A 22,570-nucleotide genomic window follows, 5' to 3' on the forward strand; every position below is an offset into this window, starting at 1 on the left:
AAATCTCTCAAATGCACCTTAATCTCTAGATTGCACTCTCCCTTTTTCTATTTGTTGCTAGGTGAACTTTGCCTGTTTTACTTAAACCAGGCTGGAAAAGTGTTGTAATTTATAGATATTGTGAAAGTATTTCAGCCATTTTCGCATAAAGTACGGAGAAAAAACTACTTAAATTTGAGATCCGGCACAACCATTCCCTTGATGATCAAAAAAAAGCTTCCACCAGCCGCCGCCAGATTCGCTAGTGAAAATCAAAATTACACTAGCGAGTACGGACAATGCCCGCCGACCTTAATGATTGATTTCAGCAGTATGATTCATTTAGCGTTCAGAAGGGTAGTCATTGAACTTAAAATGAACAAACGACGCTTGACGAAAATCGATCGTTACTTTAGCTGGTCGCCTAGAAAAACTAGTTAAAAAAACAGGGTTTGATACGAAAACCCTAGAAAATCGTGTAAAGTCAAATAATTGCAGATCAGATACATCGACCGTCAACGATGTAGAAGATATATAAAAAAATTAAGTAAAAAAGTTAGCTTTGAGTTCAAAAAGGTCAATCCAAATTTTTGATATCCAATTTTGCATTAAAATACGAGTGCACTTGTAATAATTTCCACCACTGTATCACCACACCAAACTAATGTCGATTTTGAATATTTTCTCTTTCACACATTCTCTCTCTGTCTCTCTCTCTCTCTCGTGCGCGCTCCGGGCATGTTCTGCATACGCAAATAATCTGCCACCCTCCACCACCACGGCCAGCTGGCAGCGTCGCACCGGACACCACTCAGCCTGAACATCACGAACGTGTCGTTCGCCTCGACCGAGATGGAACCGGCGAGCGTCTGCCTGTTCCCGTCGTACTTCAGTAACTATACCGTTTTAATACTAATTGCCACCTCAATCATAACGCAATTATCGCATCTCAGCAAAATTTTATTAATGATCATCATAACCGGTAAATACAGCATTTCTCAAGCTTGTAGCTCTTCTTCCCTTCTCCCTACTCCCTATTTTCTCCACAAAAGCTCCCACGGGAACGTGTGCCGCAAACCGCAAACTGGATGACATGGTGCTGGTGCACACAGACCGTATTTTCACACGTATTTGCTTACATTGCAACCATCGTCGGACGTGGCGTGGATTTGGCATCCATCGTTAAGCGTCCTATGCGCACCGATTTTGCTCACAAATCTCCGTACCACAGGAAGCTATATTGTGTCCGTTGAGTGTGTGTGTGTGTCATTTTGATTAAATTTATTCTTATACCCTTGAATCATAGGCATAAGACAGTTGATTGCTGTCAATTTCCTGCCTGTTGCGTGCCCGGATGCACCGGAGCAGGATGTCCTGGCCGAACGGATGTGCATACGAAGGGCGTAGTAGATATGCAAAAAGTTCCCAAGATAATACGCGGGCCCCACACTGCCACTCACTGCATTCAACGAGCTCTCTTGACATTGTTCGTGTGACTGGGGATGGGAGGGCATAAAATGTCTTTCAAACCAGGAATGAAGTTGATTCAATCCTTTCTTGGAGGAAGGCAAACCAATCTATCCCACCCTGCTGTTTGATTCGAGCGCTTCGTCCTACACGTTGGCTTTGTATTCTCCGCAAAGCAGGGCAGTGCTAGCCGGGCAACACAAACAGGGATTTATACTTTACTGAATAATTCCTGCTGACCATCATTAGCACAAACTAATTAAAAAGTAATAGCTTTACGGGTTGCTGCCGGCTACCCCCCTTGGGCTTTGATTATTAGCCGCACTTTGGATGTCGTTACACGTGGAACGGTGGGCGAAGTGCTGATGCGAATTCCTGAGGCTTTAGCACTAAACCCCGTTCCCTCTGGGCCATGCTAATCGATGTGGCAGCGCTGTGAGCAAAACCTATTTAACTTCTTGACCCCATCATCCGGTATAGCCTGTTCCTCGTGCGGCAACTTCCTCTCCGTTCCTTTCCCCCGTTAATACCATTGCCCCTGCTGGTCCCCACCACAAGTGGTGAAAATAGATTCATCAGAAGGGCCAACATCTGCTGATACGCTTTTATTTCGTTTTGCTCAACACCGTCTGCTTCGTGCTGGCCCACGCACAAATCACCACCGTAGCGATCCATTGCTACGTGAACATCTTCCACCTGGACGAAGCGTTCCGGAACGAGGACTTTGGCATTATGAACGTGTAAGTATTCGCTGAGACGCGGGGCTGTGTTTTGTGGGCTGTGTTTTGTCTGTGTTTTTTTTTCTGCCTTCTTTTGCCAGTTCGTTGTTAGTACTAATTGGAAGTTTTTCTTCCACTTTCTTTTTGCAGCTTTCCGCTACGCTACACTCTGTCCGCGCTGCTGGTCGCCGTAACGATAGCGCTTTCCTTCCTGGCCCGACACGTAATGATTTGCTTCCCATCGTGGTTGTTGGCATTGGTCGGTATCACTAATTAAAGCCCTCTTTCCCGTCTCCTTTTCTTCACCTTACCACTTTCAGATCGATAAAGTAGATCGTGTAATATTCATGTGGAAGACGGAGGTGATCGACCAGAAGGAGAAGGCGAGCGATATGAGGCGCCGGAACGAGGCGCTCGTCTACAACGTCCTGCCGATGCACGTCGCGGAACACTTTATGGGCAACCGGAAGCGCTCGCACGACGACCTGTACTCGCAGAGCTACGCCGAGGTGGGTGTCCTGTTCGCCAGCATGCCCAACTTTTCCGACTTCTACTCGGAGGAAACGGTCAACAACCAGGGGCTGGAGTGTTTGCGCTTTCTCAACGAGGTCATCTCCGACTTTGATGCGGTAAGTGAGGAGAGGAGGCTTCCGAAGGGCACTGTGTTGAACACTGAATTCCGTTTTTTGCAGCTGCTGGAGCTGCCCCAGTTTCAGGACATCATCAAAATCAAAACGATCGGCTCCACGTACATGGCGGCGAGCGGTCTCAACCCGTCCCGCATCGTCAAACCGGACGATCCGGTGTCGGTCCGGTGGGCCCACCTGGCACTGCTGGTAGAGTTTGCGCTCGAGCTGAAGAAAGCGCTGCAGGGCATCAACGAGCAGTCGTTCAACCATTTCGTGCTGAAGATGGGCGTCAACCATGGGCCGATTACGGCGGGCGTGATTGGTGCGCGCAAACCCCACTACGACATCTGGGGCAACACGGTAAATGTGGCGTCGCGGATGGAAAGCACGGGTAAGGCCGGCGCCATCCAGGTGACGGAGGAAACCTGCCAGATACTGCAAACCTTCGGCTACACGTTCGAGCAGCGCGGGCTCGTCGCGGTCAAGGGCAAGGGACAGCTGATGACGTACTACCTGCAGGGGAAGGTACCGCGACCGACGGGACCGACCGCGTCGCCGATCCTGCAGAACCTGACCGCGATGGAGACGGTCCAGGAGGTGGACGAATCGAAGGAAAGCCCACCGGCACTGGCACCGCCACCTGCCGATGGAGCGTCACCAGCCCACCAGCTGCACTCCGTGTCGAGCCCGAGCACGGCCAGCCCGAACAGTGTGCGGCTGAATCAGGAGTACGTGGAGATGAAGGCATCGAACGCGTCGACGGCGATGCTGCAGGAAAGCAGCAGCAGCATTAGCAACAACACCACCACCACCACCAGCACGAAGCTAACGGTTGTGTCGGAGAAGACGACCACCATCTCGAGTACGAGCAGCACCAGCTCGACTACGGCGGAGACGAGCGTCAGCAAAACGGCCCAATCGAGCGTCCGATCTTCGAGTCTGTTCAATGGCGGTGAGGCAACGCCGGCCGACGAGAGTGACGCCCAAACGCCATTGCTGGAGGGTAAGAACAGTACCAACGCTAGCTCGCACCATTTCGGCGAAGGTGAAAAGGATGCGCTGCTCGAGAATGGCTCCTAAAGAGGGGAAAGGGAAGAGCCCATGAAAACCCCTTCTTTTTTTCGATAATCGTGTAGAATAGTGTTTAAGCTTTAATGTTGGAAAACGAACGAGGGTCTGAGGGTAAATCGAGGTTGTAGGTACAGTGATCTCAGAGAGAGAGAATGCAGTGGTAATCGCTTCAGCAATTCAGTGTAGCCCGGGTACACCAACCTATGGTACCAAAGTGTGTTGAGTTTTATGTGTTTTGCTTTTGTGAAGAATGCAAAGTGTTTCGTTAGGTATGGTTAGCTAAATCTATTAACTAGTCAAAGCGCATCATTTATTGAGAGTATTGTTTGTTCGGAGGAGGGTGAACGTTTAGCCTAACCGCTTTTGTACGTATTAAAACACGGAAAACTTTGTTACAATTGCAACGTGCATGGCTACGTGGGACTCATTGAAAGGATCTTGTGAAACGAACGATTTAAAAGACTGCCAGAAACTGATATACATACGTTACGTTAGTTATGGTCTGCCCCATCGCGAGAAGTACTTCAATACAATCATTCATTAAATAGTTTTATGTCCGTTTTATATGCTCCAATATATTTCGATTAAGTTGCTTTACTCACTAGTGGTGCTTAGTTTACTCACCTGATACTAATGTAAACACACACGCACACACGCAGGGCTGTGTGTGTGTGCGGAATGCATTCCACCGAAGAAGAAAACACCGTACGAGGCACGAGATATGTTAGATTTATTGAACAACAAAAACGCACATTTAAAGGTTGTTTTAGGCGGATTTTGTTTCCTTGCAGCTGTGAGTGGAGCCGTTTTACGTAACGAAATGTGGAAAGAACATATCTTATTGCATGAAACGAAGCCGATGAAGAGGAAAATGTAACTGATCAATTCAAGAGTCAGATAATAGAAGAAAAAAAAAAAGATTATTTACTATAATAATATTTTAAAACAAACTCTTGCGTAGGAAAAAAAGCCGATACATTGGGTTTGGTTCGTCGCACAAAGTGAAGAAACATTAAAAAAAGTACGTTGCGTATGCTATTTTTTCTGACACAATATGATGAAAGCAACAAAAAAAACAGAAGTAAAATATTTAAAAACGAAACAAAAACAACACAAACACCAGTTTTCAATGGAAAAAAAATGAAAATATATAACAAATTCGATTAGTAAAACAAACAAAAAATTGGCAATAAAATTGTAGACACAGTTGTAGAGAGAAGCATTGGCGCGCGCGCGCGACACGAGACAAGAGGATGAGAGAAGAGAAAAGAAACAGTGTAACACTAGTAGCGTTCATTCAATGTGATTAAACACGCATCGACTCACTAATTATGGTGTACTCCTTTTTGCGCTTCATACCGAGATGGAAAATTGTGTCTATAAATATAGTGAAGAAAAAAAGTTGAAACATTTTGCAAAAGTGATACAGAAGAGGAAAACATTTACAGAAAGAAAGAGAAGAAGATAAATAAGAAGAAGAAGAAGAAGCAAGAAAAAAGAAGAAAGAAAAAGAAGAAAAAGAAAATAGTAAAAAACATCAAAGAGTGAACAAAACTGTGTGTGCATTAGAGAGAAACAACCCCAAAACATAACTCGTTAAAGGAAAAGAAGCAAAACAAGAAATCATCCATTTAGGCAACAAACCAATTTGATGTGTATTAGAGAACAAAGCTTAAACAAACAAACAAACAAACAAAAAAGTCGATACTACTACAGTAAAACAAAACTCACTACAAAAAAATCCATGACAACCATATAAACAAGTAAGCTAAACCGTTGGTAAGTGTGTGTGTGTGCGCGATGGTATTTCTTCTCTGCAGGAAGTAATGTGAACGCGGTAGCTTTAGAAAGACGTTCTCAAATACTAAATGGAACACAACAAAACACAAGCAAGCAAACAAACAATCTTGTTTATAAAGATGGAGTATCAATACTCCTTTATTCCAAGAGAGTGTGTGTGAGTGTGTGTCTGTGTTAACTTGTTTCTTCAGCGTCGGTTTTGATGATGAGGTAATAAAAATGACGAAGGAAATAGAGTCATAGTAGTAGCAGTAGTAGTAAAGAAGGTACTCCATAGCAGAAAGAGCTCACTAACCCATAAGAGACAGAGACTAAACACCAAACGGTGTCTGCCCTTGGATATCTTCTTCTACCCAGCAGTACACACGAATACAGCTTTTCTTTTACTACTACTTATTGAAGATTTAAGATGTTTTATACTCCCTACCACTGTGTCACTGTCACCTGTGCCGCTGCATAGCACAGTAGCAAACGGTAACACAAAACAAACTTAAGTACAAACTTGTTCATCACTATGCCCCTTCACCAACACTCACTCACACGCACACACTCATACAGTAGCGCGCGTGTGCATCGGTTAGCTTCATGACTTATGTTAAGAAAACCGGTACGGTACCGTCGTACTAGAAAAGAAACCCTAAGTAGATTAGTTTGTGTGGGGTCAACCCTTTTTGCTCTGTGTAAAGAAGAACGAGAAGTAGACGAAGAAGAAACACTCCCACCCTGGTAGTGGAGGGCGAGTAAAACTCCCACTGAAACGATTACCCGCCCCTCCCCGGGCATCGTTCCAGCCCACTCTGCCACGATGATGATGCTTATGCAGTAAAATAAAATCGCTGAATGAAAAACCCAAACCTTATGCGCTACGATTTATTCGTGACATCTCATGATGACAGTGACGGCTATTGAGCTGTCCTTCACTGTGTGACCGCACTGTCACTCTCACTCACTCATTCTCAATGTCATACACTACTACTACCCGGGAGAGCGTCGCTTTCATACGATCACTACACGCTTCACTTGCTTGCTCACCACACTATGCGCTTGACAGCGGTACTAACGGCGCTGGTGCTTTCGCACCACCCACCAGAGGGAGCCACCGATCGGCACTGTGAAGCGAACGCGCGCAAAATTGTGCACCGGTTTTATCCACTGCGTCACTGCCAGCGATCGAATCGTACCGTGATCGGGCTCGTTAATGTACAATCCGTACGCGAGTGTGCTGACTACGCGCGTGATAAGCAGGGGCTGGCGTTTAACTTTGCGCCGGTAAAGCGCAACAGCACCAACTGGTACGATGTGGTTAGAGAGCGGGAGCAAAATCAATCGACCGTATCGTCATGGAAACCGGCGCCACCGCGCGTTGCTTCGTTTGGGTTTGAAGATTTCTACAACTGCCACGTACTCGACTGTCCCGAGTATCGGAACCTGTCGACGATTGTCAACGACACGCGGTTCGATTACTACACGCTTTATGCGCGACTGTTGCGTAAGTAGGACGCTTAGAGTGTGTGTGTGTGTGTGGGAACGAATCTTTCCGTGAACTCCTGTGTTTTGTCGCAGCTGCTGGCAATGCCACCTGTATACCATCGATCGGGATGTTCCTGTTCGAGGACACGAAGCTAAACTACTCGAATGCGTACAACGCCTGTGTCAGTGCTGGCGGCAGTCTCGCGCACATTGCCAGCGATGCCCGGACGTTTCAGCTGTCTAAGTACATTGCAAGCCTTCCGGAGACGAATTATACGACGAACAACTCCACTGACACCAGCTCTGCAATTGAGCCACTGTACTATGTCGGGTTAAACGAGACGGTGAAAAATCGATTCTTCACATCTGCCGACGAGCGGTTGGATTGTTTCCGCTTTCGCGCGTGGTCTCCTGGCCATCCAGCGTAAGCTTAGTGACATCTTTGCTACCTTTGATTATTATTTGAGTTTATACCTCTAATCTTTGCAGAAGGAATCGCACTTCTCCCAGCTGCGCCGCACTCACCGACGAAGGTTCCTGGAAGGTTTTCAACTGCAATCGAACCTTACCGTACATCTGTGAGCTGCACACATCGGGACCCGCTCTCTACGCACCGAAACTGAAACGAAAATGCTTCGTCAAGCGTCCCAACAACCGAATCGCTCCTTCGCGTCGCGTTACAACGTGACAGCACAAATGAAAGAAACCATTGCTTAAATAAGACATAAATTTATTAACTCATTCTTTTCGGCTCTCGGTGAAGCGAATCGACTAATCGAGAACGGCTTCTAGAACGCTTTTCTTTGGCTTTAAAGCTCTGTATGCAAAACGACGGTCAAAACACGAAAAAACACTGATTGATTGAGCAGTGGTACGCTACGCTAAATAAATTCAACACGAACACTTCCCGACACATCGACTCCAAAAACCCACACGAACAGAGCAGCCACACGATTTTTGTCCTACTTTCTTAACAGCTATTATTGAAATTGATAAGCGTATTTTGTTTTGGTTTCATTGCCGGTTTGCCGCTCCGTCATTCTGCTACATGTCATGTCTTGGGGGGTTTGCTGCTGCTGCTGCTGCTGCTGCTCTCATATCTGTGCAGCACGCACACCGTGCTTTATAAATAAACACTACTATATCGCCACCGAGCCACCGACGCGTCGCTCGTACGGTCGACGAATGATTGTGCAGAAACGGGGATGCTTGGATTGCATGCGCTGATAAAGCAACAGAAAATTTGGACCGTGGGTAGGGTGGGCGTTTACTTCTTCTTCGCTGCAAGCAGCTCATCGATCGACTTCTCCACATCGGCAAAGATTTCTTCCGGCGCACGCTCGGCGTTGATCTGTTTCGAAGGAAGAAACAACGGTAAAATTCATTAAATTCCCTGCGACCTTTTGTCAAGCGCTTAGTATGAATTACGGCGCAGTGTGATGCAGATTGCATACAGAAAGGCGAACAATCGCCGATGTACTTACCCTCCTCAGCTGGGTGGGATACTGGACCAGAATCTTTTCCGTGTTCTCCCGGAAGGTGGCGATACGAGTCTTCAGTGTTTCCTCGTTATCGTCCGCACGAACCGTTGACGACTCAGCCGCTCGCTTCATGATACGTGCCACCAGCGTTTCCTATCAGGTGAAAAATATTGTACAAAAACAAAATAGAAAAATGTTGAATGTTCCTCTATTGACCTATATACTTCGAAACATTGTCTTGCAATTGAAAGCATTGCCAACGCCCGACAGACCGCTTACATAACACATTCGCAAACACACACAGCCCTGAAATTCCTGTCCATGATCGACATCGTCCTGACATGATGTTAATTGCCATTTTTAGTGTTTACCCATCGCAATCGATTCCATAAGACCTTGAGCATTTTTTGTGGCAAAAAAGTGCATGTGCAGCTTTGCAGCAAATGCACAGCGCCGTAGAGTGTCAGTTGCAGTGGAAATTCGATACTATTCACACCTCGCCCAGTATCCTATCTCGTGAAAGATGACGACTTGGGGAGGCATGAAAATGGGCTCCAAGCCGTAAGTTTCCTAAAGTGCCTAAAAAAAAAAACCCTTTTTAAGCCCAATTTTTCTCCATTTCATAATAGTGGACAAAAAGGAGAGAAACAAGCACCGATACGCTTCACGGACACGCTAACGGCTGCCCTAGCGAACCGAAAGAACAAGTACAAAGACGTGTCGAAGGATCTCAACAGTCTGATCAACCGCGAAGAGCTCGACGACGAGATCTTTGTGCCGAACTACAACATACGCAAGATCAAGGCGATGATTGCGCGCGTCGTCAAGCAGCAGTTTGTCGTGCGCAACGAGGACGGCGATCTGCTCACGTGGGTGTACAATCCGGAGAAGAACCTCGAGATGAGCCAATCGATCGCGAAGGCGGTAAAGGATCGGCTGCGCAATCTCGCGCTGCCCCGTTACCGGATCGTGTGCTTCTGCTCGATCGTGGAGAAGCAGCTGCAGGGCCTGCACTACAAGATGAAGTACATTCTCGACCCGTACATGGACAACTACGTGCAGCACGTGCACGATGGGGCCATCTTCTGGATCATCACGACCGCTTTTCTCGTGCACAAAGACTAAACAAACGCGTTGCACAAGAGGTGGTTACAAGCATATCAGGTTTCTACTTACATTCGAGCACTCAAAGTACAGGATGATGTCGACCGGCGCGATAAACTTCTCAAACTCCGGTCCCTGGGCAGGTTCACGTGGATAGCTGAGAATTAATAGTAAAAAGGTGCAGTGTCAGGTTTCGCTGTCCTTTTAAAGTCCTTGCCCCACTTCGACTACTCACCCATCGATCAGATAGCCGACGGTACCGTTCAGCGCCTTCACCATGGCAGCCTCCAGCAGCTTCAGCACCGTCTCGTTCGGCACCAGAATGCCCTGCCGCATCATGTCCTGCAGCTCCTTGCCCTTGTCCGAGCCGGACGCGACCTCATCGCGCAGCAGATCGCCGGTGCTGAAGTGCGAGAAGTTGTACTTGGCGACGATCTTCGCACACTGCGTACCCTTGCCACAGCCCGGGCCACCCAGGACCCAGATGATCGGTACGTTGGCTTCACGCATCTAAACAGGTTGTGAAAATTAAAGGAAAAGAAAAACACACAAAAATGCAACAAATTTCAGAAACAAGTTTAAATAGTAACCATTTGGAGTGGATTAGTTTATAGATCGAAAAAAGAAAAACAAGCCATTACGTAGAGGACTGAGGCTGACTGAGCGGTACACGAGTGTTGCTTTCAAGCGCACCTGCCCGAGGCCGATCATTAGGTTATGGTTTTGGGGCATAAGAGAAGAAAGCAAAAGCACTGGGAGGGAAGTGGTAAGAGCAGATACAAACGGCCTTGAGGTGTAACTTACGTGGCCAGTCGAGACGCCACCAGCGTTCGGTACCTGTACCGCCGGTGAGCTGCCTCCGGATGGTGGCGTGGACGTACTAGCCTTCTCCTTTGCCTTGGATTCTTGCTCCAGCGCCATCTGATGGCACATGAATAACTACACCGCGCAGCACAATGCGCATGAACGGGACAGTACAATGAACGGGAGGATCAATTAAACCAGCATGACATGATGGAGATGAAGAAGGGATCAACAACAGGAATTGGAGGTCACGCATTACCTAATTGCTAAACTAATGATATCTCCCGCCTTGAGCGTCACCCATCCCATCGATCGAGGGAGTGATCTACTCAACAACAACAACAATCAAAATAAATTTGGTCTATTTTCAACACATTTCCAACACGACACATTGTAGCTTAATCAATTGCCCGCTAACGCTTGACCGACGCTCAATTTCACACGCTATTAGGGACGGGCGCTGCTGCATTTTTCAACAGCCAACTTTTACGAAAATAGTACCGATTGTGCCGATAAAGGTCTCACCATCTGCCTGCCATCCTATATTTACATAAGGTATCAGGGCAACAAACAAAAAAACACAAAAAAAGGATTCAACGGTAGCTCTTCCTTCGCCTCCGCAAGATCTAAGATAATGAATAAGCTAACATTAAAATTTCACTTTTCACTGCCAACCGTAGGGGTTGGCCTGCGTTTGCCGTGATGGTACTATGGGAGGTCAACATTTCATGCCTTGAACACGGTTCGGCGGGCGTATTTTTAGACACACCAGACACAAGAACACACGGTCGTGTCCGAGAGATTGTGCGCTTTTTGGTTAGATTCAACCTCAAAAACAAACCTCATCCGACTGGCCCTGGGTAGCTTGTTAGCTGCTTAGCAAGGGAGTTCCCTTTGGCTTTAACGGGCTACGTTAATGACACCGCGGTCAAATTCTTTTAGGTTCATGGGCCTACTGCCCTTGGGGCTATCATCGTTCAGGGTTCACAGCGTGAGGAAAAATCACCCGTTCGGAATGCCATTCAGCAGCGTTCGTTACGTAACCGAGCTGGTGGTAGACTTGTTGGCTCATGGGGTTGGCCACTCCAATCAACACTCACAAGACGTTAGGTCAAGTCTCATTTCACACGATAAGCGCACGTGAGTGCTGCTAATGATTGGTCGGAGCGTTTAATGCACAAACAAATCAAGAACAAACTCCCGCCTTTAATAAACACACAAAATAAGGAAAAGTAACGGGATGCAACGGGGGCCCAAAAAATCCAACCCAACACACCAAACGAACAACCGAAACATTGGGCCACACACTTTGGGTCCCATTCGCCATTCACTCACCATTATGACGAACTTTGCGAGGCTTGCTTGCTGCACGAAATCCACAAGTAATACTAAACGCAAGCACGGCGTGAACTGAGCTTCTTCTCTAGCTCGACCGGGTGTCGGAACTGAATTTGCGAAAAACCTTCTCGCTCACTATCTCTATCTCTAATACGACTTGCGGCGCGCAATTTGTTTGCGTTTCGCGCTGGTGTGCGTGCGTTTGCGCTTGTTTTAGCGAGCAAACAACATTGGGGAAGGTAAGGGCAGCGTGTAACCAGGCTTGATCAGCGCACGCGGTGGCGGTGTCGGTGACGTGGGTTTTGCTTTATTTTTAATTCAACGCTGCGGTCAGTCGAATCTCGTTCTCTCGCTCTCGAGCGTTCGTTCCTCTTCTCGTAAACGTTGCGCGTTGGTTGGCAATTTGCGTATGCACGCGAGCGCTAATGCGTGCGGAAGTCGCTGTAGTGGTGAGGTTCCGCGCTAAATAGTAGTAATTGCCGTCAGTTATGATCAAGCGGTGAACGATCCGTATCGGAGAGCGAGTCGCGCGTCTGAAATGCGATACTGTAAATGAGAAGAAAATTGATTATGCTTCAAGGGCGATGTAATATGCGAAATTATTGCATAATTTGTTATACAACATTGTACCACAAATAATGGTTTACTTTCAGTATTGATTTTTTTTAACACAGCTTTAATTTTTCCACCTTTTTGAAATTCCAAATCGGTGCCAATTTTGGCGGAGTAGAATGTCCCCTTTCTCGAGAATGTTTACATGCCAAGAGGGAAATCACTACTGGCACGGTTTTTTTTTTTTTATTGTGCGGAGTGACACACAATTTTCAAGGACAAAATTTCCTCTCTCTCTCTCCCTCTCTTCACACTCATAGGTCCCTGAGGCGTGTCGAATTTTCCTTGGAACACTATAAAACCTCCGACCGATAAAAGGAAGTTGGATTCCGTTTAGGACAAAAATATCGATCAAACCTCAAAGTTTTTGATAAAAGCGCCATCTTCTAGCAAATCACTTCCCCTATTAAACTCGATTTCTTTTTCGCATTGTAACATTAAAACATTGCACAACACAAGGATCTTGCAGTGAACAACTTACCTTCAATAAATCACAGCACAGCGGAACACTTCTACGGGTCAATTTTGAGCAAATTCTTTACACTAACTACACTCCTTGCACAAAACAGCCTACTGCTCTTTTTCGGTGAGCTATAAAATCAACCTACTGGCACCGTGAAACGCTGATATTTCCGCTCCACCCAACCCAACCAACGAGGTTTGTTTACATCAGCACTGCATTTAAACTGAGATGAGCAGGAAATGCTGTTTTTTCTCAGAAAAACGACAATTTTCTCCGTGCTCATCCATCCGGCCATTACCATTACATGCATTGTCATCGAGCTTGCTATATTGCCATTTGAGATGAGAGCGTAAAGAAGGAAACAAAAGAGACACAGAAAGGAAAACAGAGAGAGCGTGAAAGAGAGGTAATGCTTAATCCATCACGTGAGTAAAGTCTCCACAGTCTGTGGACACTAAAAGAGACACAGGACATACAGAGACAAAAGTTTAAAGTGTGAGAGCGAATGAGACGGATGGCAGAGTTTTCATTTACTTTGCTTTGTTTTGGAGAATGCGCAATAGCAGAAAAGGGTTATTGTTTCTTTCTATCCTCCTCTCGGCGGTATTGATATATTTAAATCATTCATAATTTCACGGCCTAATAGAGGGCGTCCTTGGAGTGGTAGTTACTCAACTCTCCAATGGATGAGTGTGTCTGTGTGTGTGTGTAGAGTTTCTTTCTTCATTCACAATTTAAAAACTCATATAAAACCCGTTTTTATTATAATAATTTCTAACGAAAATGCTAGAAGAGTTTAGATTTTTATTATCGTTTTATTGCGTTACATGACAATTTAAATGCTGTAAATCAAACTTCTTTGCCTCTTTTCAATCATTTAAAATGCACTGATTACTTCTTTTATTGAATAAAAAATAATAACATCTTTTTAGTGTCCTCTCTGCACTAGCATACTACCAGAAAAACGAAATATAGTATATCTGTAAAACCTCTACCGTCTAACAAACCTGTTTTCACGAATGAACAACTACAAAGGATAACACATCTCTCTTCAACATCTTTCTAACATTTGACATCCACTCCCCCCTATTTCCTTACTGTCCCTTCCAATACTCCTTCCGTTTGGCACACTAATGCCAATGCATAAGCAACGAACCCTTTCCTCTTCCCCCCGAACACCTGTTTCATTCACCTGTTTGTTCATTTTTGTTTTGTTAAAGCTGTTTTGGGCTCCGTTACGTTAAGAACCGATCCGTGGGAAAGCGCTTTTGAAGCGCATCCTCACTAACATACCTCCTACCAACTGCTCGAATGTCGTTTGTACTTATTGCATACTCCAATACTACCACTACTGCTGCTGCTGCTACTACTTCTACCTTCACCCCTTCTAGATGTGCGAATCTATCGGATAGCTGTCCGCTTCCTCGAGCATGTTGCGGAAATTGGGCCGTCCATTGGGGACGTACCCATTTTTGGCCGGCTGGACCCCCACCTTCCCACTGCCCGGCAGATGCCCGTTGGCCAGGCTGACGTGGTGGCTGATCGTCGGCACCGCACCGGGCATGTCCGCGTCGAGATCCTGTACGATCGCGTCCATGCTGTCGGTGCGCTGCGATCGCTGCAGCACCGTCTTGAACGTGCCGATCTGTACCGGCGGTATGTCCCCGGTGGAGTCAGGCCGGTCCGAGTTCAACACCCGCTCCACATTGACGCGCACAATTCGCTCGAACTCGCGCTGTACCGTGGGACTGTCCGTGTCACCGTCAACCTTGAACGAGAAAGGGGAGAGAGAGAGAGGGAGCCACCGACGGGCGGTTGAGTTGTGAGGGTCTGGAGAGGGGCTAATTTGAGTGGCGTGCGAAGGCGTATGTGTGTGTGTGTGTGTACGAAGGGTGAATAATACAACCAAAAACAACTCCGGCGGAAGGACACACAAGTTCCGAATGATTAATAATGTATTTGCTGAAATTGATGGTATGCCGTGGGTGGTGAAGTTTCCCGAGGGCGTTCCTTGACTTTGCAGTGCAGATGGGGGCGTTGGCGTGGAGTGGAACACAGAAAAAAAAGAGAACCAAAAAAACAACATTCTGACACTCTTGCTACTTACGATGGTGAGCCGACCCGCGGTATCCATCTCTTTGAGCATCGGCAGCGTCAGCTCCCGGAACAGTTCCAACCGTCGGCGGAAGGAGGACACGGTATCGTCCAACCGGCCCCGGCCAAGCTGCAGCTTCGAGCAGTCCAGCAGCACGATCGGAGGCTTTTGATTGTACTGTAAGGAGAACGATAATTAGAGCGAACTTCGTACACATCTTCCAACAAGATCCTGCTGCGAAAGTCTTACCTTCCGTTCGAAATCAGCGACCTGCTCCATATCCCTCGGGTACCCATCGATGATGACACCCCGCCGGTCCGCCAACTGCATCAGCTGGCTGTGGATTAGGGCATCGAGCGACTTCTTCGGCACCATCTCACCCGCCGTTATTGCTTCCTTCACTGCGTAGTTATCCGATCCAACACGTGGTCCCGATTCGGCCACCGCGCGTAACGTTCGTCCCACACTGGCGCAACCGAAGAACGCTCATTATTAGCAGGAAAGTATTTTTTACGAAAGACAAGAGCTCCACACCACTCACCTGAAATGACCCCAGCCCGGATTGCTGCCGACCGCCTTCAGACACAGCATCGCCTTATTGCTTCCCGGCCCACCAATCACCCAGATGACGAGCGGTGGTACGGCAGCCCGTGGCCGAAAGCGCTCCGGCGACACGGCCGTAGCCGTCTCGCCCGTCATGATGCCCGTCAGCGCCGTCTGGTGCAGGCTCGTGCGGGACTGCTGCCGGTGCAGCAGCCCGTGCGACGTCGGGCGGGCCATCATCGGGCCGGCCGGCGGGTTCGGGCGGACCGGCGGCGGAGACGCGCGGGCATGATTTAACTCTACTTGATGTGCGGGTGGAGCTGCAATGACCTTAGGTTGACTAGGTGCCGTGTCTACACTAACTATACTGCCGGGTATGTCATCTACGCCCCTGCCCATACCTGCGACTCCGTTCAACAGTGCTTCCTGATTTTCTTGCGCACCGAGTATGTCGAGTACGGCGGTGCGGAAGTCTTTGTACACTTCCGACGGCGATCGTTCACCGTTTATCTAGTGGAAGAAGAATTTGAAATAATAAATAGGAATAATTTGGTTGAACACTTTAGCAGCTATCAGAAGAATGAAGATCCTGCTTACCGCGATCAACATATCGCTCTGATCGAAGTAGTCCGCCACCGGCATCACGTTCCTGAAGAAGTTCTCCAGCTCCATCTTGGCCAGCGACAGCACCACGTGGCCCAGCTTGGCACCGTAATCGATCTGCTTCTGTAGGACGGCCTGGCGCCAGGATATGAGTATCACACCGTTAATTACCTGGATCTGGATAACGAGAGAGAAAGGGAAAACCACATGATCGCTGGGCCCTTTTGATGTGTATGTGCTCCCTCCATCCAAGGTTAGACAAACGACCAAACCAGTAAGGCCAGAATCAATTGAATATCTATTCATAGTCAACCAATGTAAGGGTCTGGACTCGAACGGGACGAACGCACATCATTTACCAGGGAGGAGTGCGGAGTGGTTTAATGACTTTGACAAACAAACTGTCGGCAGCTTGTATCAAGCGGATCAAGCATTGGTATTGTTCGAGGAAATTTGCATTCTAACGTATCGATTGATTTTTGGAGCATATGGTCGTAACTCCAATGTACTGAACAGACCGTTGTTTGGTAACTTACTGATGTAAAGATATGATCTTAAGCCTAATTCCCAGCTATCGTACCTTCTCGGAGTACTCGACGACGTCCCGCATCGATCGGGGATATCCGGACACCAGGTAGGTTTTGGCGGCGGGTGACATTTTCATTTCCAGCATCAGCACCTCGGTGACCGTGCGCGAGGAAAGCTGGGAGAAGTCTTGCATATCTGTGGATAAAGGAAAAGCTACCGTGTTACAACCGTCAACCTTCCATCAGCAACGCGTCAAGAAGCTTCGCTCCAAGACCTTGGGAAGTGCCTCCTTCCCTGGGCGAGCAGAGGGGATTTGATGTCCAACGCAACCGAACAAAAGCGGTATGGTAATGTGGCGTATCCGGTTAAATGATTGTGTTAGGTGCGCTATTTGACCTTAATCAATATTTGATTAATTTATCAACTCCCGGGCTGCCCCAGCAACCGCGCAATCCACCACCCGAACTGACGAAAGCAAATCAAGGGCTATTGGAAATCGATCGAGTCCGGTTTCGGTTCTCGGTCCTGGTTCGGTACAGGACAGATAGGAAGGGACGCTCAGACAAGGAAATGGTTACGCTTCTTCGATGGCCAATAGTCGCTACGGTAAGGTGGAATGTATGTCCATGAAAAGTTCATGCCGCAATTATCCTTCCCTTGAGGACGTGCACTTGGAGTTGGACAGTGCCGGAGGCCTACTTGTTTGTGCAAGAGAGACAGTTTGCCTGTCAAGGGCCGGGGGCATTGGCCATTGCGATGGCATTGCGACCAGATGGTGGAGTATCATAGGCAAATTGGAGAAATAATTACTGGAAGAGTATTGATTTTGTTACGTTTCTGCGAAAGTTATTAGAGTTCCTCGTTGGCAACGTTGGACTTCCCAACAATGTCCTTGGTCCTTTTTTGCATATTTAAGAATTTTCATGGATTTAAACTCAAGTAAAAACATTAACTTCATCAGGAGATCAGTCGATGTGTTTGGTTTTATTGGACCATAGATGTCGTTCACTTGAGCTGGCCCCAGGTGGTACAGTCGTCAGCTCGCACGACTTAACGACATACCAGACATGAGTTCAAGACCCGTATGGACCGAATCTATCATATGTATGACTGGCTTTCGTATCCTATTAAAGGTATTTTAATCATAAAATGATAGTCCAAGCCCACGTGTATACCTCCAGGCCTAGACCAACAACGGATAAAAAAAACGAAGAGTCAGAAGAAATGTGTCCACTTACCATTCCCGATGGCGTACTGTTGCAGCAGGTCCATCATGTTGATGTGCGTAACACCGCGGCGCTCCTGCATCAGAGTATCGCAGTGCGTTACTTTACCACTACCGGGGCCACCTAGTTTACACCCATAGCAAGACAGAGGGAAAGAGGAAAAAAGGCCAATTAATATGACCTAAGCCTCACATGCGGTGTGTTCATCCATTACCTAGCACGAATATGACGGGCACCTTCGGTGGATCGAACTTCACCTTGCCGGTGTTCTGCATCCCGGTGATGGCACTTTTCGGCGTGCGTACCACAGCGGAGCGCGAGCTTGGCCCACCGCCTTTCCAGTCTGGGTCCTCTATGTCGGACGCACTGTTGTTTTTTTCTACCACAGAAGAAAAAGGGGAAATTAAGAACAGTGTTTTTGTTGATATTTTTCGAAGAAAACTTTCAAATAAATGTGTATAAAATTAAATATCTTTCCCAGGAAGGAACCAAGACAAATAGGATCATACGCACAAACGATTCAGCCCCTTTCGTATAGCTTACCTGTATCTAGACAAATACCCATTATCCATTCGAGTTAATTGTTATGTGCGAAAGGTGTTTTTATGAAATCAATTTAGATGCAGCCGATGACGATGATGTACCGCGATACACACGCACATACCAAACGCACCCACCCCTAACGCACGATCACGAGGAAATTGCATCAATGGAAGTGATCAAGCGATTATCGCACCCGGGCACCACTACTAGTTGCCGGTGGTAGTTTCCTCCCTTTCACGTACTGTACATTCATGTTCACTTGTTTTCGCTTTTTATTATTATTGTAATTTGCTATTGGATGTTTTGATGTTCTAATGTTCTGTAACTGATACTGGCAGCCAGCTAGCCACAAAGAAAAAGATAAAACTCCCACAATGATAGTGTGTGTGTGTGTGTTTGGAACCCAACCCACCAACCAACCAACCAACCGTACGTCATCGCGGTCCAACCACGAAACACCACTTAATTGCTGTTTGTCTATCGCGAAGGTCTGTGCACGCGGCACTCCGTGTACATATACGAAGCGGACGACACCCCCCCCCCCCCCCGGTGGGTGGGCCCGGGTAGGGTCGAGCCACTTGTGGGCGCCTACCTTTTCCCGTTTCCTTCTTTTCATTTTGCTCCATCGGTTTGTCCAACCCCGCAGGAGTAAACACAATTATAACTCGATGAAAGTGACATTATTCTGTCAAAACAAACCATCAAGTCTGATTGGGCACGGGTGCAACACATTAGAGAGGAGGAAAGGGTAGTAGGGTGGGATGAACGGGGTCGTGTTGTTTTCCACGATAGTTTCCCCGGGAAATACGCGACCAAAACACGCACCAAAGTTTACATGCTGGCAGATGCAGCAGATACGGCAAGGATCAGATGATTCATTATTAGCTTACTAGCGATGGTAGATGAGGGACGGCTTAGTGGTTTATTCGACAAAAGCGCGAGGTTTCTACAAGCACCGCAGCGGATCAATTCTCTTATTCGGACCGACGTCTCTCAATGGTATCCACATTGCCTTAACGATTCCAAGTCGTAATAAGTAAGTTAGCAGGCTGTAATGAATAAGACATCCAGGAATCCAGGAATAATACACTCCACTCAATGACTGCGAGGATCAGTTACGCCAAGGAAGAAACATACGTTTAGCAGTCGGGTAGGGTTCTCAACTGCTAAGGAACCTTTGGAAAAGAAGCTTCATTTTGAAAATCAACTACATTTTCCTCCAAAACTATGATTTATCATGTATTCGTCTTCCTTTCGAAGTCACAAACAGACATTGAGGTAAGGGTTCTTCCACTAAGTTTTTACTCATTTCCAAGGTTTTGTAGATTTTTGTTTTTTTTTTTTTAATATTTTTGAACAGATTCTACGGATTATCTCAACCTTTTATACAATTTTTTGGTTTTGTAACTAATTCTGAATTCTGCAAGCTTCTTGGGGAAACCCTGCAATGATATGAAGCATCAGACTAAGGAGTGAGGGAGTAGCAAGAGGGTGAAAAGTAAACGGCATCAAACATTCACCATGTTATGGCTTCGAGAAGTCATTCCAACCAGAACCGCGTTGAGCACGCGAGACAGGTACCGTACGTACTACCCGCACCACGAGCCCACTACGCGTTACTCATCGTTCACAGCGTGATCCCGGCACGACCCGTCATAAATCCACGATTCCACCGGACACAAAGCGAGCGAATCAAATGTAAGTCTAAAACAATCAAACATTGATGGCATTATGCTGGCATTCCAGTACATTCCAGCACATTTCGCCCGGTGCCGGATGTTCCTGATGCGGTGGTGAGGACTGCGAAAAGAATGAGCAATTGGAGCGTGGAAATCCAACGCCCTGGATCGGTAAATTAGTTTTGCTTTTCCTTTATAAATTTTAAGCAGCTCTCATTCACATTGCATGAGACATGTTATGAGACAAGGTTGGCCGAGTGGTGGCTTTAGTAACGGCTGAATTGAAATTCTGTTTAAAATTTTCAATCCACGCCACGCGTCGCGCCTATCAGCGCCTACTGATCTAACAGTGTACACACGAGTAATTGTACGTTTTCTCTGGTCGCGATGCAATCAGCTCCTTTCCACAGACACACACACACGCACACGCGGGGCTTTAAACATGATCAGCGGCGGGTTCGCTTCTTTGGCCATTAGAAGAACTATTTTTCACGCATTAACCGAGCGAATTCAGGGCGGCTAATGGACGCGCTCAATGGAGGGATTACTAACATAATCCGCTCGGCAAACACAACCACACACACACACACACACACAAGCACACAAATGCACAGAGCACACAGTTAGCTTAATAACCGTTCCGCTCGGTCACCGAATAAGCTTCCACACGATGACACGATGAAAAATCGATACGTTTTCATTCAAACCGCCCCAGGCGACGGTGAAGCGGCAAACGCCGCCGGAGCCACAGCGAGGACGCGAGGATCACGACACACGGCATTCGAGGGTCGGTGGCTAGGGTTCGTCATGGCATCGCGCTGCGTCACTGATTGCGATTTCGATGCAGGATAGCCTTTTCTGTCTCAAGATAAACTCCTAGAGAGCTGCCGTTTTTTGGAGGTTTTCAAGATCACCATCAAAACGTCGAAAGATCACACCCACCAATAGGAAAAAATGGCTGCACAACGTACTCCCACGTAAGCGCACTTAAACACCCGGAACCCAGCGGGTTGTGTCACGCGGACAGAAAAAAAAAACACACACAGGACGCAAACGCGGACCGACCGTGCGCACCGTAGGACATGCCGACTCTCACTGTTTTGCCGTTGGCGATGGCGGTTGCTTTTTTACCGCCGCAGGAACGCTCAGCCCTGCAGTTGAATAATTGATCCTCGCCGGAGGAAGTGTTTCGGAGGAGGCGACACATGCGGTGATGGCGTGTGATACGTACTGAACACTCTCTCTCTCTCTCTGGCGTATTCCTGTGTGTGAATCATCTACAGACACAAGCGCACGGTGTGTCCTAGTATCATATCCTTTCACTTGCTATGTCCTTTCACCTTCGCCCGTGTATCTGTGGTAATGTGGTGATGTGGTCAGCGTCGGGGAATGTGTACGATGACACACAGTAGTGACAGTGACTATGACCTGTGAGTCTTAGTAGGCAGTGAAAGTGTGCGTTTATGTGTGTGGGAGAGCGAGAGTACGACAGCTGCCCCGTGATACTTACCCCGAGCCGATGGAGCCCCTGGATGGATGGACGTTCCCGCTGGACAGTGGACCCAATTTTTGCATTATCCCAGGTAAGCGACGATCCTTTATAGTCGTACAGCCGGTTCCGGGACGCCCTGTTTGTTTATGCTTGTTTGTTTGCGTAGGGTAAAAACTTTCATCTTTCTTGGTGGTTTACCTTTTTTTTTTTGCTGAATTTCTGAGCGTATCTGTTTGGAGATGCTAAAATATGTACTAAGTGCATCAGCGCCCATCGAGAGCACGTGGCTAGAACCCACAACGAAATTGAAGGTTCTTTCGGGGTTTTTTTTTGCTGCTGCTGCTGCTGTTTGCTGTTTGCTTTTCAAAATTCAATAAATAATTTTAAATACCCTGGAACTGCTCCAGATGGTTCGGATGGTTCCATCTTCACCCTCTCTGCCCGGTTCCTCCTTCCGTCGCCCTTTCGCTGTTTGCTCCGTTACTAACAGATATCGTTCCATGTTACTTGGATGGATCGATTGATTCTAATGACAATTTTCAACACCCTTTTCGCTTCGCTGGAGGCCATGAAACTGACAGTGAGGAAGAGTGAGAGAGATAGAGGAAGGGAGAGAGAAAAAGAAAGGGGAAAACCCGGTGAGAAAAATGATGTGTTCTGTCCCATGGTTCACACAACACCTCGCGGTCCTTGTGGGTACCGGCGTCTAGCTTTCTCAGACCTCTGCCCAAAACACCAGCCCTTGGCCACTTCGTGACAGGTCCACTATGCCGTGCCGAGACTTTCATGCGGGGTGTGAGCTTTCTCCGACCTAATTACAGCGGGTATCCTCGTTTAAACAGACAATTTTAGGGCATCGGGGTTTATGATTTCGTGCCATGTGCTGCACGCGCTGTTGCTAGTGGTTAAACACTATGATTTATG

At 47.2% G+C, this 22,570-nt stretch overlaps 4 protein-coding genes across 6 annotated transcripts in view; 2 read left to right on the plus strand and 2 right to left on the minus strand.

The window, feature by feature from the left end:
- Window positions 1-5,606, plus strand: part of LOC120955699 (adenylate cyclase type 3) — a 41,635-nt gene extending 36,029 nt beyond the window's left edge. The window contains exons 15-19 of the mRNA XM_040376788.2: window positions 766-961; window positions 2,114-2,186; window positions 2,316-2,388; window positions 2,486-2,794; window positions 2,858-5,606. Of these exons, the coding sequence (XP_040232722.2) occupies window positions 766-961; window positions 2,114-2,186; window positions 2,316-2,388; window positions 2,486-2,794; window positions 2,858-3,874 (1,668 nt within the window). The 3' untranslated portion in view covers window positions 3,875-5,606. The remainder of the gene's footprint in view (window positions 1-765; window positions 962-2,113; window positions 2,187-2,315; window positions 2,389-2,485; window positions 2,795-2,857) is intronic.
- A 995-nt stretch (window positions 5,607-6,601) lies between these two features.
- LOC120955701 (uncharacterized) lies at window positions 6,602-8,355 on the plus strand. The gene is made up of 3 exons (XM_040376792.2): window positions 6,602-7,154; window positions 7,229-7,559; window positions 7,628-8,355. Exons 1-3 carry the CDS (start codon window positions 6,704-6,706, stop codon window positions 7,821-7,823), a joined length of 978 nt encoding a protein of 325 aa, XP_040232726.2. The 5' UTR covers window positions 6,602-6,703; the 3' UTR covers window positions 7,824-8,355.
- Window positions 7,849-13,156, minus strand: LOC120955700 (adenylate kinase isoenzyme 1). 2 transcript variants are annotated; one of them, XM_040376790.2, is made up of 7 exons: window positions 12,956-13,156; window positions 11,860-12,408; window positions 10,525-10,659; window positions 9,956-10,230; window positions 9,793-9,877; window positions 8,620-8,769; window positions 7,849-8,486 (listed from the first exon to the last, which is right to left on the minus strand). In XM_040376790.2, the coding sequence occupies exons 2-7, from the start codon at window positions 11,860-11,862 to the stop codon at window positions 8,403-8,405; spliced, it is 732 nt and encodes a 243-aa protein (XP_040232724.1). In that variant the 5' UTR covers window positions 11,863-12,408; window positions 12,956-13,156; the 3' UTR covers window positions 7,849-8,402. The 2 variants fall into 2 exon arrangements, with proteins under 2 accessions (XP_040232724.1, XP_040232725.1); XM_040376791.2 differs by lacking the exon at window positions 10,525-10,659 and having other exon boundaries at window positions 12,956-13,149.
- A 546-nt stretch (window positions 13,157-13,702) lies between these two features.
- Window positions 13,703-21,316, minus strand: LOC120958830 (adenylate kinase isoenzyme 5). Of its 2 annotated transcripts, XM_040381867.2 has the most exons (11): window positions 21,097-21,316; window positions 18,476-18,817; window positions 18,147-18,311; window positions 17,945-18,055; window positions 16,759-16,901; window positions 16,173-16,355; window positions 15,977-16,085; window positions 15,574-15,895; window positions 15,282-15,498; window positions 15,045-15,209; window positions 13,703-14,705 (listed from the first exon to the last, which is right to left on the minus strand). In XM_040381867.2, exons 2-11 carry the CDS (start codon window positions 18,495-18,497, stop codon window positions 14,325-14,327), a joined length of 1,818 nt encoding a protein of 605 aa, XP_040237801.2. In that variant the 5' UTR covers window positions 18,498-18,817; window positions 21,097-21,316; the 3' UTR covers window positions 13,703-14,324. The 2 variants fall into 2 exon arrangements, with proteins under 2 accessions (XP_040237801.2, XP_040237799.2); XM_040381865.2 differs by having other exon boundaries at window positions 15,574-16,085.
- Window positions 21,317-22,570: the final 1,254 nt, after the last annotated feature.

Source organism: Anopheles coluzzii, chromosome 3, assembly GCF_943734685.1.
Source record: "Anopheles coluzzii chromosome 3, AcolN3, whole genome shotgun sequence".
NCBI lineage: Eukaryota > Metazoa > Arthropoda > Insecta > Diptera > Culicidae > Anopheles > Anopheles coluzzii.

Bases quoted from the DNA above. Each gene is read 5' to 3' on its own strand.
- LOC120955701 (XM_040376792.2), top strand. From the start codon at position 6,704: ATGCGCTTGACAGCGGTACTAACGGCGCTGGTGCTTTCGCACCACCCA. The intron at 7,155-7,228 runs GTAAGTAGGACG...GTTTTGTCGCAG, and splicing joins GCTTTATGCGCGACTGTTGC to CTGCTGGCAATGCCACCTGT. The intron at 7,560-7,627 runs GTAAGCTTAGTG...TCTTTGCAGAAG, and splicing joins TGGTCTCCTGGCCATCCAGC to GAATCGCACTTCTCCCAGCT.
- LOC120955700 (XM_040376790.2), bottom strand. The intron at 9,878-9,955 runs GTGAGTAGTCGA...ATTAATTCTCAG, and splicing joins GTCGGCTATCTGATCGATGG to CTATCCACGTGAACCTGCCC. The intron at 8,770-9,792 runs GTAAGTAGAAAC...TTCACCTGATAG, and splicing joins TGTACTTTGAGTGCTCGAAT to GAAACGCTGGTGGCACGTAT.
- LOC120958830 (XM_040381865.2), bottom strand. From the start codon at position 18,497: ATGGGTATTTGTCTAGATACAG. The intron at 18,312-18,475 runs GTAAGCTATACG...CTTCTGTGGTAG, and splicing joins GGGTATTTGTCTAGATACAG to AAAAAAACAACAGTGCGTCC. The intron at 15,499-15,573 runs GTGAGTGGTGTG...CGGTTGCGCCAG, and splicing joins CCGGGCTGGGGTCATTTCAG to TGTGGGACGAACGTTACGCG.